At 37.1% G+C, this 17,166-nt stretch overlaps 1 protein-coding gene across 8 annotated transcripts; it reads left to right on the forward strand.

Annotated features, from left to right (window-relative positions):
- The first annotated feature begins 1,301 nt into the window (after nucleotides 1-1,301).
- ZNF207 (zinc finger protein 207) lies at nucleotides 1,302-14,692 on the forward strand. 8 transcript variants are annotated; one of them, XM_036765769.1, is made up of 12 exons: nucleotides 1,302-1,505; nucleotides 3,275-3,401; nucleotides 5,386-5,524; nucleotides 6,627-6,794; nucleotides 6,942-7,017; nucleotides 7,528-7,575; nucleotides 8,646-8,716; nucleotides 9,965-10,122; nucleotides 11,599-11,691; nucleotides 12,749-12,991; nucleotides 13,631-13,793; nucleotides 13,941-14,692. In XM_036765769.1, the coding sequence occupies exons 1-12, from the start codon at nucleotides 1,465-1,467 to the stop codon at nucleotides 14,099-14,101; spliced, it is 1,488 nt and encodes a 495-aa protein (XP_036621664.1). In that variant the 5' UTR covers nucleotides 1,302-1,464; the 3' UTR covers nucleotides 14,102-14,692. The 8 variants fall into 8 exon arrangements, with proteins under 8 accessions (XP_036621664.1, XP_036621668.1, XP_036621666.1 ...); XM_036765768.1 differs by having other exon boundaries at nucleotides 1,323-1,505; nucleotides 6,624-6,794; XM_036765773.1 differs by lacking the exon at nucleotides 11,599-11,691.
- Nucleotides 14,693-17,166: the final 2,474 nt, after the last annotated feature.

The raw sequence follows: 17,166 nt of genomic DNA on the forward strand, positions 1-17,166 counted from the left end.
TCCATTCTCTTGGTTCTTGGACTCTGACCTCATCTTGCCCTCCTTAGACTCCTCCTCCAGACCCTCCCTAAACCCCTCCTCTAGTCACCCCAGACCACCCCTCAATCCCTCCTACAATCTTTGTGTATATAATCTCCTTCTTTCCTCCATGAAGGTGCTCAGGTTCAACCTAGCTCAGCTCAAATTGAATTTAGCCCACTTGTGAAAACAGGTGTGTCACAAAGGGTGGGATTTCTTAAGACAGCCCATTATGGTGAATCCCTAATAAACTTTGTCTTTTCCCTTGGCTGAGAAGGCTTGAGTGGAATTCTTTTGGCAGGACCCAGCGTGTCGGTATTTTGGGGTCTCAAGCACCCCTAGAAACGTACGGTTTCCATACCATGATCATTTTCCTTTGACCTCTTCAGAGGCATCATCCACTTCCCTTCCCAATCTGAGGAGCAGATAGTTCAAAGCTTGGTTCAAGGACCTTTCATCGATCCCCATCTGGTGGGGAACCTTGGGCCTCGAGGCTGCATGTGGCCCAAGGGGATTTGCTCTGGGAAGTTTGGATTCAATCAAGAGGGCACCTCTGCGTTAGATCCACAAAGTCCTCCCCTGACTAAGAAATCCAGGTCAGACTGTTTTGTGAGGAACAGAGAGGGGCATGGGGTCAAAACATGTATATGCTGTCAGATTATGTCAACAAATAATTACATAGTACTCACTACATGCCAGATGCTGTGCTAAGCTCTTTACAACGATTATCTCACTTGACCCTCACCACAACCCTGGGAGGTGGGGACTATTATCCCCATTTTCCAGAGGAGGCAACTGTGGCAAAAAAAAGTGTTTTTTTCCCCAGGGACACACAGCTAGGAAGTGCCTCGGGGCGCATTTGAACTCAGGTCTTCATGACTGGATGTATTTTCCCCATGCTCTTCTGCACCTAGCTCACTAGGTGTTTATAGGGGATGGCTGGCTGGAAATGGTAGTGGGGAAGGGTCTGGCATTGAGTAACTATACTCTTGTGGGGGGATTGATATGGAGGAGGAGAGGGACTGGAGAGGGTGTGGGCGTGGGTGTATTCAAGAACAAGGAAGAGAGTTGATGAGAGGTAATTGTGTGTTTACCAGTAGCTTAGGAGAAAAGAGGAAGTAGGGACTGGCGTGATTGCGCAAGCGTCCAGGACAAAATGGCGTTCCACACTCTCCTCCTTCTAGCCTCCTATCTCTAGGCTTGTGAGGGGGAGGGGCCAGAGGAGGGGCGTGTCACGTGATCCTGACTCCGGCTTCACCCCGCCCGTGGCCGCGCTGCCTGACGGGAAACGGAGGGGCGAGGGAGCTAGGCGGTCGGCCATTTTGTGTCTTTCCTGTGGGACGCGGCGGCGCTTGAGTTGGGCCGTGTGGCAAGGGGTGCCTGCTCGTATTCTCTTTCCTGCTTCTCCTTCCCCCTCTTGCCCTTTGTTTCTCGAGCGCAGCAGCCATGGGCCGGAAGAAGAAGAAGCAGCTGAAGCCCTGGTGCTGGTATCCTTTGTCAGTTGGCTGGCGAGGCCCCGCGGGGGCGGCCGTTGGGGTCGGTGGGGCGGGGGGAGGGGAGAGGGGAGATCCAAAGCGAGGCTGAGGCCGCGGACCGCGGCTCTGAGTAGGGGAAGAGGCCCGGGCCGAGGCCGAGGCTGTGGGGGGGAGGGGAAGAGGAGAGGCTGGTATCGAGGCTGCGGAGCCCGGGGAACGGGGGCGCGGGGGAGGAGTCCCAGACCTAGGCCGAGACCAAGGCTTCGGCGGGGAACGGGCGGAGGGGCACAGGTCCTGGAACGGAGCTCGAGAGCCGGGGCCCCTGCCGACCGAGGACGGCCGGACTCGTAGTGGGTATGGGGGTGATCCCCGGGCCGTCTTCGCGTCCTGTGGACTGGACCCGCGACTTTTTGTGCCCCGGAGGGGGGAGCTGGGCTTGGACTCCTCTAAAATCTCCGGATCAGGGCCTCGTATGAAGCGGCACCGCGCCTTTCGCCCCGCCGGAGCCTCGAAGGCCTTTCCCCTCCCCCTGGTGCCGTGGTTCGTCTTCCTAGGTTCAGAATAAAGGTCACTCCAAAGAAACGTACTTAAAACGTCCCCTTTCCGGTTCCGTGCCTGACCCCTACGTTCCCGAAGTTGTGACGCTAGCCGCTTTTATATTGTCTAAAGAAACTGGTTAAAAGCAAACCGCATAGTACGGTGGAGGGGTGGGGGGAAACCCTGGTAGTCCGTCACTATCTTGGGCGAATCGCTTAGCCCCCCGGGCCTCAGTTTCCTCATCTGTAAAATCGTATTGGATGACTTCGTGGACCTCTTTCGGCTTTGGATCCACGGTCCTTTGAAAACTTGATTTGAATTTTTGTGGGGGAGGGGAAGGGCTTTGAAGAGACATCATTTATGATGCATTTTTTTTTGAACTGTAATGCTTGTGGGTATGATGGATTACCCTCGACTTAGGTTGTTGAATTAGTCTGTGTGCTAGGCCCTGGGAATAGAAAGAATAAATTAACCGTATTGGTCTAAAAGGAGTTTGCCAGCTAACAGATGATTTCAGCTTGTTATTCAGTAGGCCACAATGAGGCAATTTCTGATTTCTGGTAACTTGTAACTGCTGAATGGATTTGTAAATCAAGCTTAAGTATCATGTTCTAGATTCTAAAGATTAAAAGACCAAAAAAAGAGAAAGGTCTCTGCAATCAAGGACCTTGTTATTATTAATGGCCTACTCTGTTTTAAGTTTGGACAAGCATTTATTTTCTGTTTACCTTGGAATATTTTGTGGCAAAAGAAAATTTACATATGTAGAAGCACAACAGACTTCATAGTTTCTCTGTCTGTTCAGGTAACTTGAGCATTTCTTGAGCATTAAATTCCATGACTTAAGAGAGATGCAAAATGGGGCAAAGAGACAAGGTTAGTTTGATCACCGAAAATATAAAAGTAAGGAAAGAAAGGAATTCCGCAAATAGTGTTGATTTATAGGTCAGATTTATGAATGTGGGACCTCAGGCAAGTTGCTTTGAGCCTCAGTTTTCTCTTATGTAAAAGGAGGGAGTTGGAACAGACCTGAGTGAGGCGCTGTCTTGTAGTTGTAGATTTAAAATCCTACTTGGGGTGGTGGTGGAAAAAACATGGGAATGGGTGTGGAATTATGTATAAAGAATATGTAGTAAGTAAATCTGTTGAAAAAATTCTTAATGCCAACATTGTAAAATATACACAAGGTTGTAGATACCACTAACAGTAGAGTTCATCACTGTGTTCCTTAACAGTATAACCAGGTATTGTAACAGGGATTTTGATGATGAGAAAATCCTTATACAGCATCAAAAAGCAAAGCACTTTAAATGTCACATATGTCATAAAAAATTATATACAGGGCCTGGTCTTGCTATTCATTGTATGCAGGTAAGGTGGTTCTTTTCACTATTTTTAATCTTTTTTAATATAAGTTTTGTCTACGTTTATTGTATTTTACTTTATGCTGGGAAACGACTTGGATGAATTTGTATGACAAATATGTTAACAACTGTAAACTTTAAATGCAAACAAAATAAGCGGATGTGGTTGCCAGGATTGTGGTTCTTAGTCATAGTTAAAATTTTCATTATTTTAATTTAAGTAGTTCAGGTAGGGTTTTGCACAGGGTCTTAAAGTATCTCTCAAAATTATGCTGTTATGCTCCTTAAATATATGAATGTTATACAAACCAGGTATCTGGAGATTAGGAATCTGATAGGGGTTCGAAATTCGCAAACAGAATTATTCAATTTTATTCACATTAGTATACCAGTGCTTAATAACTGCTGTGCTGTTTCCGTTTAAACAAGGTTTTACATGGTATAACTTTTTTTTTAAAGATGATTTGCAGCATTTTATGATATTCCTATTGAATGAAAGGATTCATTTAGATTTGTTTATTGCTGGGTTTTCTCTAATCTTTCTACTTTCTACTTTTGTGTAAGGAAAGCTTTGTATCTTGTTGATAAGTACATTAGGGTCTGATTCAACAGAATTTACCCTGTGCAAACTGATTTTAGTGGGCTGTGTGAGAGGAAAAGCAAAACAAGATGTTTGTTCCCAAGTTTAGCAATAGCATAGTCCCAATGAAGAGACAGCTAGGTGTCAAAATAGATAAGAGTACCAGGTCAGGAGTAAAGAAGACCTGAATTCAAATGCTGGCTTGGACATTTATTGTGTGACCCTGGGTAAGTCACTAAACCCTGTTTGCTTCAGATAAAATGAGCTGGAGAAGGAAATAACAAACTACTCCAGTATCTTTGCCAAGAAAACTCCAAATAGGGTCATGAAGAATCAGTCATGACTGAACAACAAAAGAATGAAAAGATTATTAATGGTTTTCAGAGTTTTCTGCATTATTTTCTTTATTAACAACTCAGAGAGCTAGGTATGACAGGCAGACCCCTGTTTTGCAGATACAGTGAGGTTAGATGTCAGATAACAAGTTAAGAGTTGGAAATAGAATTATAGGCTCTTGAATTTGAGCCAAAGCCCTTTTCTAAGAAACTTCCTCCTTCCCTTAAACAGGGTCCGAGGAAACCTGTAATAGAATCCTAATTTCTACCAGGTAAATAGGTAGGAGGAATACTCTAAAATTTTTTAATTTGAGTAATATGTGTTACCAAATCTTTCAGGAAAGTTGAGGTTTACGTCTAAGTATATTTATGAACCCTTTGTAGCTGTCTTCTGATGGAAGTACACTGGTAGGAAAGAGAAAAGAATAAATATTCTACCTGTGGAAGAGTTATTCTATTTCTATAATAGGTGAGAGTGGCTATTGCAGAAGTATGTTAGGACAGGTTGTTTTAAAAGTTGATTAATCTTTATATCTAGCAAAATACATAGTAAATATAAAACAGGCATAGGTGGTTTACTGGAAAGGTCCTAAGAATTTTTTTCTTCCTCAAATTGTATAACAGAAAGCAAAAATGTTAAGATAATCTGTTTACTTTGTGGCTGACTAAAAGTGCCTTGGTGATATTTTAAGCTGATGGACATTCTCAATTTCTTTTCAGAAACCAGACCAAGCCAACACCACCCCCCCAATCCTATGCAAGCCTCTTATGCTTTTAATTTCTTGGGGTACAATAAAATCTCAATAATTAAAGCCTTGTCAAGTGGTTTCCTTGGAAACACCTAAAAGCAGTCCAAGATATTTTGTAAAGTAAAACACTTTTCAAAGTGTTTTATAATTTAAACTTTATTTCATACTTGACCCTCCCCTGCCACCCCCCAATTTTTACACTTTAGTGATGGTTTTTAAAAAATGCTATTGAACTTGGGACCTGAGTCATTTGTGGGACCTCTTTTGAAAAATTTGACAAGAGAAATTTAGTCTTTATCTTACCAAAAGGACAAATTGTTGTGATAGGTGCATAAAGAAACAATAGATGCTGTACCAAATGCCATACCTGGGAGAACAGATATTGAATTGGAAATCTATGGTATGGAAGGCATTCCAGAAAAAGATATGGATGAACGGAGAAGACTCCTTGAACAAAAAACGCAAGGTGAGTTTAAAGTTTATGCTTTTCTTTCTCAAAATATATTAGAAAGTAACTCCCTTTTTGTTCTTTCACTTAGAAAATACCTTGGACATGTAGAAATAGATGTTAATTATTATTTGGTGATGGTTAAAAAGAAACAAAGTCCTTTACATTGGGAGATGATTGTGGAAGGGGGAATGGGTTAAGGGGAAGTTGATAGAGTTCTGTTTTGGATATTGTGAATTTAAGATACTTTAAGTACTCTTAAGAGATAGCTTCTTTCTAAGAGTAGATTGCCTTTGGGAAATTGTGTAAAACTTTTTTAATGTCTGTCCCTCCCCACCCCCATCCCAAGCTGCTTGTTCAAACAAAGGCCCATCTTAGCATCAGTATTCTGATGATGCTCTGTGGTTGTTTGGCATAACAGTCTCCAAAGAATCAGTTATTGGTTATCCATTGAATGGTGGTTTATGGTGTATAGGTTATAACATATTGCTAATCAGTAATGGTACAGGAGCAGCAGCATATAAAAGATATCAGAAATGTATGACTAATAAAGGGGAGGTGGGTAGGTCACATAGTGAGATTTTTCACTAACTGATGGACAGTGCATATTCGACATAGATGTCCATTCTTTGTCAGTTCTGGAGGGAAGAACATGTGGACAACACTCACACAGAAGGAGATAAGTTCTTGTATCTGTATTAGTGGAGTCAGTATAGTCCACTTCATCATAAGTCACACCATCAGTGAGGTCACAGTTTATTCAGAGTAATGTTATATGTATTTTGTTATGGAGGTACTTTAAAACTAGGTCAGTATGGTGCAAGCAAGCTCTATCTACTAATCAGAAAAGTCTTTGAGGTTGTACAGTTGTCTGTTACTTAGATGAGGACCAATCTAGCTAATTTCAGACCTTCATCACTGGAAGGTTTCTTCACCAGGAACTGAATTATTTTGACTTCAGCAGTCCAAGAAGACCATCTCATTTTGGGTTAGGAGATGGAAACTGAAATATTTGAAGTTTAAAGATTTGAAATGGAATGGAAAAAATCCTCAAATGTAATAAAAGACATGTTATAAACTTTTTTCTTGCATTGTTGTAAAAATGAAATTTCCTTAGCAGAGAGTCAAAAAAAGAAGCAGCAAGATGATTCTGATGAATATGATGATGATGAATCTACAGCTTCAACTTCGTTTCAGCCTCAACCTGTTCAACCCCAACAAGGTTACATCCCCCCAATGGCACAGCCAGGATTGCCACCTGTGCCAGGAGCACCAGGAATGCCTCCAGGTAACATATAAGTTACTTAAAATGTAGCAGTAAACCAAAGAATTGTATCTTAGGATCATTTCCTTTTGCTTAATTTTGATATGTTTACAGATTTCCTAACAGTTTAAGCTATAACTCATTTCTTTTGAAAATTTTTAAAATTTACAGGTATACCTCCATTAATGCCAGGTGTTCCACCTCTGATGCCAGGAATGCCTCCAGTTATGCCAGGGATGCCACCTGGGTAAGGAAAATCTTTATAACTGCTTTAGTTGATTTGTGCTTAAATCCACTGGTCCTTTTCAACCTGATTGTTTCATCCAGAATTAAGAGCTATTGTTATTCCTGTTTACTTCTTCAGTATATGGGCTTTATAAATTGTGAACATGTGAAGCTAAGAGCTAAGAAGACTTTATCACTTAAATGCTGGAAATGATTTTAGAAATTACTTACCTCTACAGAAAATGAACTTTTAGTTTGTTTGCTTTCATTAATCATCTCTTTTAGTTGTCATTCCTGTAATTAAGGTAGTTTATTACAGTTCCACAGTTTCTGAGGTTTTAACTATCCATGACATGATTGGAACAAAAGCAAACTTTGTAATTTATTTACTTGTTGAAGCATCAAAAATTTAAATAACTATGAGGAACCTGGGATTTTACTTAATTTTGTTGGATAAGACAGGTAGTCAATACACTCCCACTGTATTTTGAAAATCACAGTTAGATTTTGATTTTGTCATACATTTTCACAGATTGCATCATCAGAGAAAATACACCCAGTCATTTTGCGGTGAAAACATGTAAGCATCTCATTCATAAATGTAATTCAGGAGGTACATTCATGATGTCATTTTTTTTTGTGTATAATGATATTTATTCAGTTGACTTCAACAGTTTTGTAACTTTCTCACCAACCTTGAAAATCTCCAAGCTCATTGACAACAGGTATCTAAATAGCAGGAGAGAGAAATGGTTTATTTAGACTTGTAAATTAAGCATAGGTTTTTAAAGTTTTAGGTTATATTTGTCTCAAATGACTTCTACTTAGTGGGGTTTTTGTACTAAAGTTTGGTGTATACTTAGAGATTGCTATCAACTAGCCAAGTCATACATTTTAATGTATGTGTTTAGATATGAAACTTAGTATATACTCTAAAATTTTTATTTTTCTAAGTCCACAACAAACAGAGTTGGGAATTGAGAAGTTGACTAGTTTGGAAAAGTTTTTATTTGGGAAAGCGTGCTACTGAAATGTGTATATTTAGGGCTTATGTAATGGATCTTTTTTAGATTATGGATAAATAATAGACCTTGTTTGGATGACTTTAATAAAGTGACTAGTTGTTAACCCTTAAAATGAAGAAAACAAGTACTTTGTCTCAGAGTCCAAATATATGTAGTCTTAAAACTGAGGCAGAAAGAAAATACTTTAATCCATTTCAGTCTTTTATGGTTATTTTCTATAGTAGGCAAAGGTATTACATTTCACTATGAGTAGATGCTACCATATCTCATAAGGTAGCACATTTTATTTTAAACAAGTTTAGGAATGAAACATTAGATATTAAATTTGGTAGGGCATTCTGTTGAGAAAAATGCAGGCAAGAAGATTGACTTTCCTCCTTTTTCTGGTAAAGTTTGCTGCGGTTTTTTGTTTTTAGAATTTTTAGTCTTTTAGGCATATTGAAGGATGTGGTGGTTTTATTTTTTTAATTTTTTGGTGTGTGTGCTTTGAACTTGATTGGATTTAATTCATGAAGGCTTTTGAAGTCTTCGATCCCTGATTACTTCAAGTCTTAGTCAAGATATCTTCTATAGTTTACTCTTGTGTTTTAAGTTATGTTTGTTCTAAAATTTGTTTTTCCAATAGAATGATGCCGATGGGTGGAATGATGCCACCTGGACCAGGAATACCACCTCTGATGCCCGGTATGCCTCCAGGTAGGAAATGTGGAATGCTTCCTTATGTAACATGGGTTTTGTAGGCTTTATTTTTTCAATTTGGATAACCATGTTTTCCTACAGTTGACCAATGAGATGTTAGTAGGTCGCATACTTTTTTTTTCCTCTGTGGTTTGAAATGGAGTTAAAAGCTAGCACAATATCTGTCAACCTCAACTATCTCCTGTAACTGACGACCAGGAAATTAGCAAAAGGCTTTTGAACATCTGAACTTGTTGCCAAGCCCTGTAGTGAATCATTTAATGCACTTTGATGCTCATAGATCATCCCTTTCTTGACTTTTTATTTAGCTAGATCTCTGACTAGCTTAGTTAGAAAATTGGGGAGCAGTCAGCTAATCACTGCGAGAAATAACAGCATCTTCAGTGACAGAGAATATAAGAAAACTAAAAAAAAAAAGTAAAAAATTTAAAGCACAGGGCTACTAATAAACACTACTTAGATCTTAATAGACCTTTGGTATAGCACTATATCATAGCATAGTAATTGAATTTATCTTCATAATGATGATGCCGAATCATTATGAAATAAACATAATAGTCTATTGTTTTATGCTATTGTAGTTTTATTTATGTTTATTCTAAAATTTGCTTTCTAATAGAATGATACCGATGGGTGGAATGATGCCATTTGGACCAGGAATACCATCTCTGATGCGGTTAAATATATGTTAAGGCAGGGAAGTGTAAATACATTTTAGAAAGATTTCCATTAAATATGGTTTAAGTAGAGTTTTGGCACTAATTGCTTTTTAGTGACTGGGACAAAGCAAGTTTATATTTTAAATGACTTGATCATAATTTACTTTGGAGATACTCATACGCAAATACCTAATTTTATGCACATTTGTCTTCTACTTCAGAAATAGTTTCCTTGTACTTTACAAACACTAATCCAGGTATCAAGTCTAGAATTTTAGTAAATTCAGCCTTGGGCCTAAGTTCCACACTGTCCCCTTCGGTGCACTACCCGGGATATTTCCTGTATAGAATGCCTATGGTCACACTCTTTTAGGCATTTAGAGAACTGGGAAAGGGGCAGGGATTAAAGGTTTTTCATGAGGGCCAAATGCCACAGTTAGGAATTAGTAGAATTTATGTGTCAACTTCTAAATTTTTGGTTTAGAAACATTACATTTTTTACATGTATTAGCCACAATGTATTGTAAAATTAATTTTTTATTAATGAAATGTTTAACAAACCCACCAAACTTCTACTCATTTATAGGTATGCCTCCACCTGTTCCTCGTCCTGGGATGCCCCCTATGACTCAAGCACAGGCTGTAACAGCACCTGGTATTCTTAATAGACCACCTGCACCAGCAGCTGCTGTTCCTACCCCCCAGCCTCCCGTTACAAAGCCACTTTTTCCTAGTGCAGGACAGGTAAGGTATTAATTGGTTAGATTCTGGATATTTGCATTTAATTGTAAATAACTGCTATTTCTTTCATGCGTACTACTGAGGTTATAGGTCAGTTTTTCTTTAGGAGACTTTTAAATAGTTTATGCTTTAATAATAGTAGCAGGGATCACATGTATATAGAAACAATTTGATTTTCTCTATTCAGAATAGATTGAAAGTCAGAAAATTTATGTTGCTTTTTCTTATGTCAAGACCTTGGATGTAGTTTTACCCTTTATTGACTTGGCTCTAGCTGGAGCTGAAAGTTAATTTCTTTGCATGGATATGAGAGAGAAAGAGCCAGACTTCTATCAGGTGAGCTGAAAGTGGCATGAGACCAAGATGAGGGGTGGATATTTCTGTCTGTTTCACCAAATAACTATGGGACTGTCCAGGTGAATATAGAAACATTTTGAAAAAGGCTATTGGGATCATGAATTCTCTGCCTTCAGACTGATAGAAACGGATCTTTTCTGGTTGCATATTGACTTAGAAAACCAACCTTTATATCTTATTGTATATTTATTTTGTTAAGGATTTCCCAGTTACGTTTTAATCTGGTTTGACCTATACTTGTTTATAGGGCTTGACTTTTATGCTTCTGATCTAATTCATCTTATATTCTTATGACATAGTTGTCTGAGAAAGTTAATTCTTTTTTTCAAGTTACACTTTATGTTAGCCTGTTATGTTTGAGGCACTATACTATTTATTTTTATAACTAAAGATGAGGACAATAGGTGTACTGTAGGTGTCCAGTTGATTTATACTAAATGTGTTCAGACTAGATGAAAATAACATTAAACCTCTATTCGTTTTTCCCTTTTTCACTATTTTAATTTAGAATCAATTAATAGACTCATAGAAAAACCATGAAACATTTAGAACAAAGAGGTTTCTTTAATTGATAATGTTTTGGATGTGACATTTTAATTGGTATTAAAACTTTATGTGAAACTAATATAACTTCGACTTTCTCATTAAATTTTCTAGTACTTCAGTACTTTTTTTAAGAGGGAGAAAAGTGTTTTCATTCATTTGAGATAGAATGACAGTAGGGAGTTTAACATAAATCCTTGGTATTTTATTCACTCATTGTTTTACTCCAGACGTTAAAGTATCTGGGATATTCATTCATAGTCCACATGCTAGCATATACAAGGGAACTCTTCCCTTTAAAAAGAAAAAAAAATTATAGTTAGGTTGGGTGGGTTTCTTCTCCCCTCCCCCTCCCCTTTTTTTAAAGGCTTGTGACCATTGCCATTGGATTGTGTTTGTTGTAAATGAACATGTCCTGCCTGCCTTTGAAATAACTGTATCAAATTGGATTATATTTTGCAGGGAAGGTAGTTCCTCATTTACAAAAATTCAATCTTTAGGTTAAAAAGTCTACCACGTGGCTTATTTTCACCCATTTGTTTGGAGACTTTTCACTGTTTCCTTTCTTTTGTGCTACAGATGGGGACACCTGTTACAAGCTCAAGTACAGCTTCATCCAATTCAGAAAATCTCTCTGCATCTTCTAAAGCTCTGTTTCCTAGCACAGCACAAGTACGCAGGAAGTTGCAGTTTAAAAAACAAAAAGGCTTTACAACTTAACCCTTTGGACCCTTTTAAACCTCTACATTCAGATATGTCTAGTTTAAAAAAAAACCAAGATTATCAGTGACTATATTCTCGTGAATGCTAATTTTAAAACTCATGGAAAAACAATACCCCAAATTTCTATGGCTCTAAAGGGTTAAAAAGCATGTAAGCATTAAATGCTTCTTAGTGGCCAATGGTTAGTTTGATGCATGATTAAGCTCTTTTGATTTATGCTGTTTAATCTAATGCATCACATTTAATGTGCAGGAATTCAGTATTCTGAATTCTATACTAAAGTTGAAATATATGGCTTTGTTTTCTCAGCTTTGGTGATTTTTTTTTTTCAATTCCAGACAAACTGCTAAAATTACTGCTGTCTTACTTTAAAATCCACATAAATTATCCCTAATTTAGTCTTTCTATTGGACCTATGATTTGTGGCCTACTTTTAAAACATTTAATGAGAGCATTTCAGTATTCTTTGTTATAGGATGCTTTTAAAGGACAGATGAATTAGTCATTACTGATACTGTGTTTAATAATAGTGGGATTTGCACAAACCTGACATTCTTAGCAGTTTCTAACATTTTTGAGCTGCAATGTAGATTAATACCAGCTTAAACAACTAATATAGAATGGTGAAAATAGTAAATCACAGTATTCCAGTATATGACACTATACTTGTTCATTAGGAATGACTGGATAGCTTTGTGTAAATTCTTAAATTTTGGGGTGAAATGGTGGAAGAAATTGAAGTTACACATGCTGTCTTGTTAGTTTGAATTGATTTATATTTTGGTGGTTGCTTTTTGTCAAGTACTGTTTGATATAAATCTTCGGGAAGTATATTGGGTTTTGCTGGACTTTTATGTTGTGTTCTTGAGTTGCTTTGATATAATTTTAAGGCTGGAGTGCTTTATTGTGGGCTAGCTTATTTTATATGTGCTTTTTTTTTAAGTTACTACCTAAATGAAATTATTTAGGTGTTTGAGTTTTGCTGATTAAGTATTGTGATTTACAGGCTCAGGCAGCTGTTCAAGGACCTGTTGGTACAGATTTTAAGCCTTTAAATAGTACCCCTGCAACAACTACAGAGCCCCCCAAGCCTACATTCCCTGCTTATACTCAGTCAACTGCTTCAACCACTAGTACAACGAATAGCACTGCAGCCAAACCAGCTGCTTCTATAACAAGTAAGCCAGCTACACTTACGACAACCAGTGCAACCAGTAAGTTGATCCATCCCGATGAGGATATATCATTGGTAAGTGGTTTTCAATTCTCACTAATAAATATGGCTACAAAAGCAAAGCATTTTAGCAGCATTTCGCCTTTTGGGGAGAGTGATCATATACAGGCATGTACCCTTGTGTTAACAGCTTTTGATGCTCCTAAATTATTTACCACTCTTGGTTCATAAAGGAAACATTGAAAGGGCTTAGGTGTGGTATTTCCCATTTTGAATACTAGGATGAGTTTGAAATTATAGCTTAGTTATTTTCCCCTTTTTATTATTATTTTAGTTACACAAATCTTGGAATAGGTGTCAGCCAGCATCAGTAGGTCACCAAAACAAATGTTAAAAACATTGTGACTCTCTTCCATGTTATTTTAATATATTTAAGAAGGCCATGTTTTAAATGTGGTCAGTTATTTGAAGACAATAAGAAGGTAATACTGTGTTTAGTCGCATGCTTTAGCTGTAATATGTTGTACTAGCATCTATTTTGGATGGTTCACCTAGAAACTTGAAAAATTATGTTGACACTTAGAGTAAGTCTTAATCCAGAATGGTGTGTGGGTGTTTTTTGAGTATTTTAACTACTGTAACCAAAGTTTCTTAATGTTGACTAAGTTCTGTGTATTGAGGTTTTTAAAGTATTTTACTTATTTCCATTCTTAGGAAGAGAGAAGGGCGCAGTTACCTAAATATCAGCGTAATCTTCCACGACCAGGACAAGCCCCTATGGGTAATCCACCTGTTGGACCAATTGGAGGTATGATGCCACCACAGCCAGGAATTCCTCCACAACAACAAGGAATGAGACCCCCATTGCCTCCTCATGGTATTTTCTTTTCTTTTTAAAAGCTTTAACTTAATGGATTCTATAAACATAAAACATAACATTTTTATAGATTTTAAAGTAATTGACATTGCAGAATGTGTTTTTAAGGGCCTACTTACCTGTTATATCTTTGGATGTGTTTTATAGGTCAATATGGTGGTCATCATCAAGGCATGCCAGGTTACCTTCCTGGTGCCATGCCTCCATATGGGCAGGGACCTCCAATGGTACCCCCTTATCAAGGTGGGCCACCTCGACCTCCGATGGGAATGAGACCTCCTGTAATGTCGCAAGGTGGCCGTTACTGATGTTACTTCGCCCAATCTAATAGGTTTGGAGATTAAACCTTTTCTCATCTTGTGCTGTTTATATAGCCAAGCTTTCGTCAATTAAGGCTTCATTGTGACTTTAACAAACATTATCTTCCCACATACCAGGAACTATTGGACATTTTGTTTTACACGGGAAAAATTTATTTGGAATAATAAAGCAGGAACTTTTCCTGATGTTGCAATTTATACTGTATGGCTTCTTTTTCATGTTTCATCTAGGTTTTTAGAAGTGAAGTATAGTAAATATGGTTCGTTAAATTGTGAAGGCGCTGGAATTACATGAACATACCACCTTAAAGGCAAGTTCTGTAACCTTATGTTGCTATTTGTAAAGTTATGCCTTCGCAGCATTTCATATGCTGTTGGACTTTATGTCCCCAACATAGTTTGGTGAGGGCTGTAACTGTTTCCAAGTACCTGTACATTGGAAGTATGAACATGTAACAATATTTAATGTACTTAGAATTCCTCATGTTGCAGGGTTTAAGAAAAAAAAAAACTGACCCACTAAAGGTCATGTGACTTTTCTGTACTGTTAAACTTAATTGTAATAAAATGAAAGAAAAATTGATGCCTTTTTATTCATGACCAGCTGTGGACCACTGCCTGAAAGGTTTGTACAGATGCATGCCACAGTAGATGTCCACATATAATAAAAATGCATAGTTACTGGCAAAGTTTTGATATATTCTCCAATTTTGTGTTTGAATTGTAGGTCACTTCTTAGCTGCATGGTGAAGTTGCTTATTTCTGAGCAATAGACATAAAGTTGTACTTATACTATTTATTAGACATAATGCGGAGTATGACTACACCATTACATACTGAGTATAAACACTTTTTAGTGCCTCCCTTGGTTTCAGTACATTGCAGGTGACTTTAGAAATTGAATATATGAATTTAACACAACTTCCCTACTGCTGCTGATTATATAGACTAGTGCCAGACACATATATAACTTAGGATTGTTTAATTTAATACTCTAGTCATGGACCTCAAAAGCTTTACAGGTGCAAGCTTCTGGAAGTTTAGCCACATGCTATAAATGTGTTTTCTATATTTGTCTTAAAACATTGAAAACTCGTATACTTAATGCTACACTAATTTTTAAAATTTATATCCTAAGTTAAAAACCTTTACAGATAGTTTCCGTGTAGCAAGTTGGTAACATAAGTTAGTTGTAATGCTGAGCATCTTTGTGTTAATATGAAGCTTATGAGAGATTGTGAAGTTAATAAACATTTGCTGTATAGTCTTAAATCTACATTTGTCTTTTAATCTCAGACTTAATAGATGCAGCTAGTGATTATTGTAGTCACTGGCTTATGATTATTGTGTTTATTATCACTGTCGTAGGAAATTAAAAACTTGCTTTAACAACTGACTTAGGCTTTTCATTTGTAAAAATAAGACTTGATTTTAGAGACCTTTTTGTTTTAAGTATCTTAGTAGATTTTCTGGTGTTTGATAATTCTCTTTAGTTCTATTTTCATTTAGTTTTATAGTTACGGGTGTGATTTTTTCTTTTCTTTGAAGAATTCAGTATATGATTGTGGAAGGTTTAGCTGTAATGTAATCATAAACCTTTTCCATGTTGTATTAATATTTATTTCTAAGAGCCAAATTATTCTGCCTGTAAATTTTTATATGAGGGTAAAGAAGAAGAGATGTGATTTAATACTTTATAAAACATTTTCACATTCTTTATGAAATAATCGAAACTCAAGAAATAGGTATTTTATTATAATAAAAATGACTTGAATTTGTTAATATATTACAAGTCTTAGTCCTAAAGTACAAAGCTTGTCCATATGGTGAATTTATTAAAGGATTGATTTCAGATAGCATTTTATCAAGTATTTTACTTTTTTGTTTCAAGGAAACCCATGTCTGAATTAAATAGTGAAAATCATTTATTTGAAAGATGCTCAGCATTATTTATAAACATTTTCAAACTGAAAGTTGTCAGACATCTTCGACCAATACCTTTCAGCTATTATTCTACTCCTGGTAAGAATTTTCCCTCCAGTATGTTTCAGATATATCCAAGATCATTAGTCTTGGTGGTAACCCAGCTGGGAACTGCATAAGAGTCCCCAGAGAGATCTTATGCTCTGTCCTAGAATTCCCCAAGAAGTTTGTAACTGTACAAAAGGATAACAAATGATTAAAATTTTTTGGCAACAATCGGCTGGAAAAGATTTCTGAAACTTAAGTTAATTGCAGTGCATTTAGTCGTGGCTTGTTGCAAAAGTAAATTTTTGGTAGATTGTAATGATTTCTATGACTTAAATGTGTGGTCTCCTTAATTGACTTGTATGGGCTTATCTTGTGTGAAGTGGTGAATTTCCATTTTATATTTGAGACCAATATTTTACAACAAAATTCTTAATGCCTTTTGAAGTCTAGATCAAGAACTTTATTAATTACTTTATCAAAATGGTAACATTTCTCTGCAGTTTTACTTAAAAGATAATTCAAAAAGGCCTTAACACTTGAATATCGCATCTTACCATCTTGATTAAACATCACTTGTAGTTATAAGTGACTTGTGCGGGTGGTGTAGAAATTGATACTTCTAGTGGCTTTGATGCATCCATTAAAATATGATTAAACTTCTGGAAAACACTTTCTTGTGCCTAGCTGCTTCTGTGGTCCATGGTGGTATATATTATTTAAATTGAAACAATAGAGATGATCTTGTCACTAAAAAGTTTCCTGACATAATTGGTAAAATTGTAGGGGAAATCCTATGAACTAGGCTTAACTGGGCAGGTGGTATATAATTTCAGTAATTAAGAAAGTGACAAGACTGATTTACTGTGGTCTGTCAGTTTCTCATTTTTGCTTCAAGGCTAGCTCTTTAAATTTGTCTGGCACTAGTTCCGTTTGAACTATTAGTTGTATGATGAGACAACGAACCAACTGAGGGTCAAGTGGCTGGTGGGATTTTCATTTCACCTAGGACATTTCTAGTTTAGTGACATGGCATAATAAATGCTATACAAGGTATGGGGAAAATATTCAGCAGGTATAATAAT

The sequence above is a fragment of the Trichosurus vulpecula genome, chromosome 7 (genome assembly GCF_011100635.1).
Source record: "Trichosurus vulpecula isolate mTriVul1 chromosome 7, mTriVul1.pri, whole genome shotgun sequence".
Taxonomy (NCBI): Eukaryota; Metazoa; Chordata; class Mammalia; order Diprotodontia; family Phalangeridae; genus Trichosurus; species Trichosurus vulpecula.

Bases quoted from the DNA above. Each gene is read 5' to 3' on its own strand.
- ZNF207 (XM_036765768.1), top strand. From the start codon at position 1,465: ATGGGCCGGAAGAAGAAGAAGCAGCTGAAGCCCTGGTGCTG. The intron at 8,717-9,964 runs GTAGGAAATGTG...ACTCATTTATAG, and splicing joins GATGCCCGGTATGCCTCCAG to GTATGCCTCCACCTGTTCCT. The intron at 11,692-12,748 runs GTACGCAGGAAG...TGTGATTTACAG, and splicing joins TGTTTCCTAGCACAGCACAA to GCTCAGGCAGCTGTTCAAGG.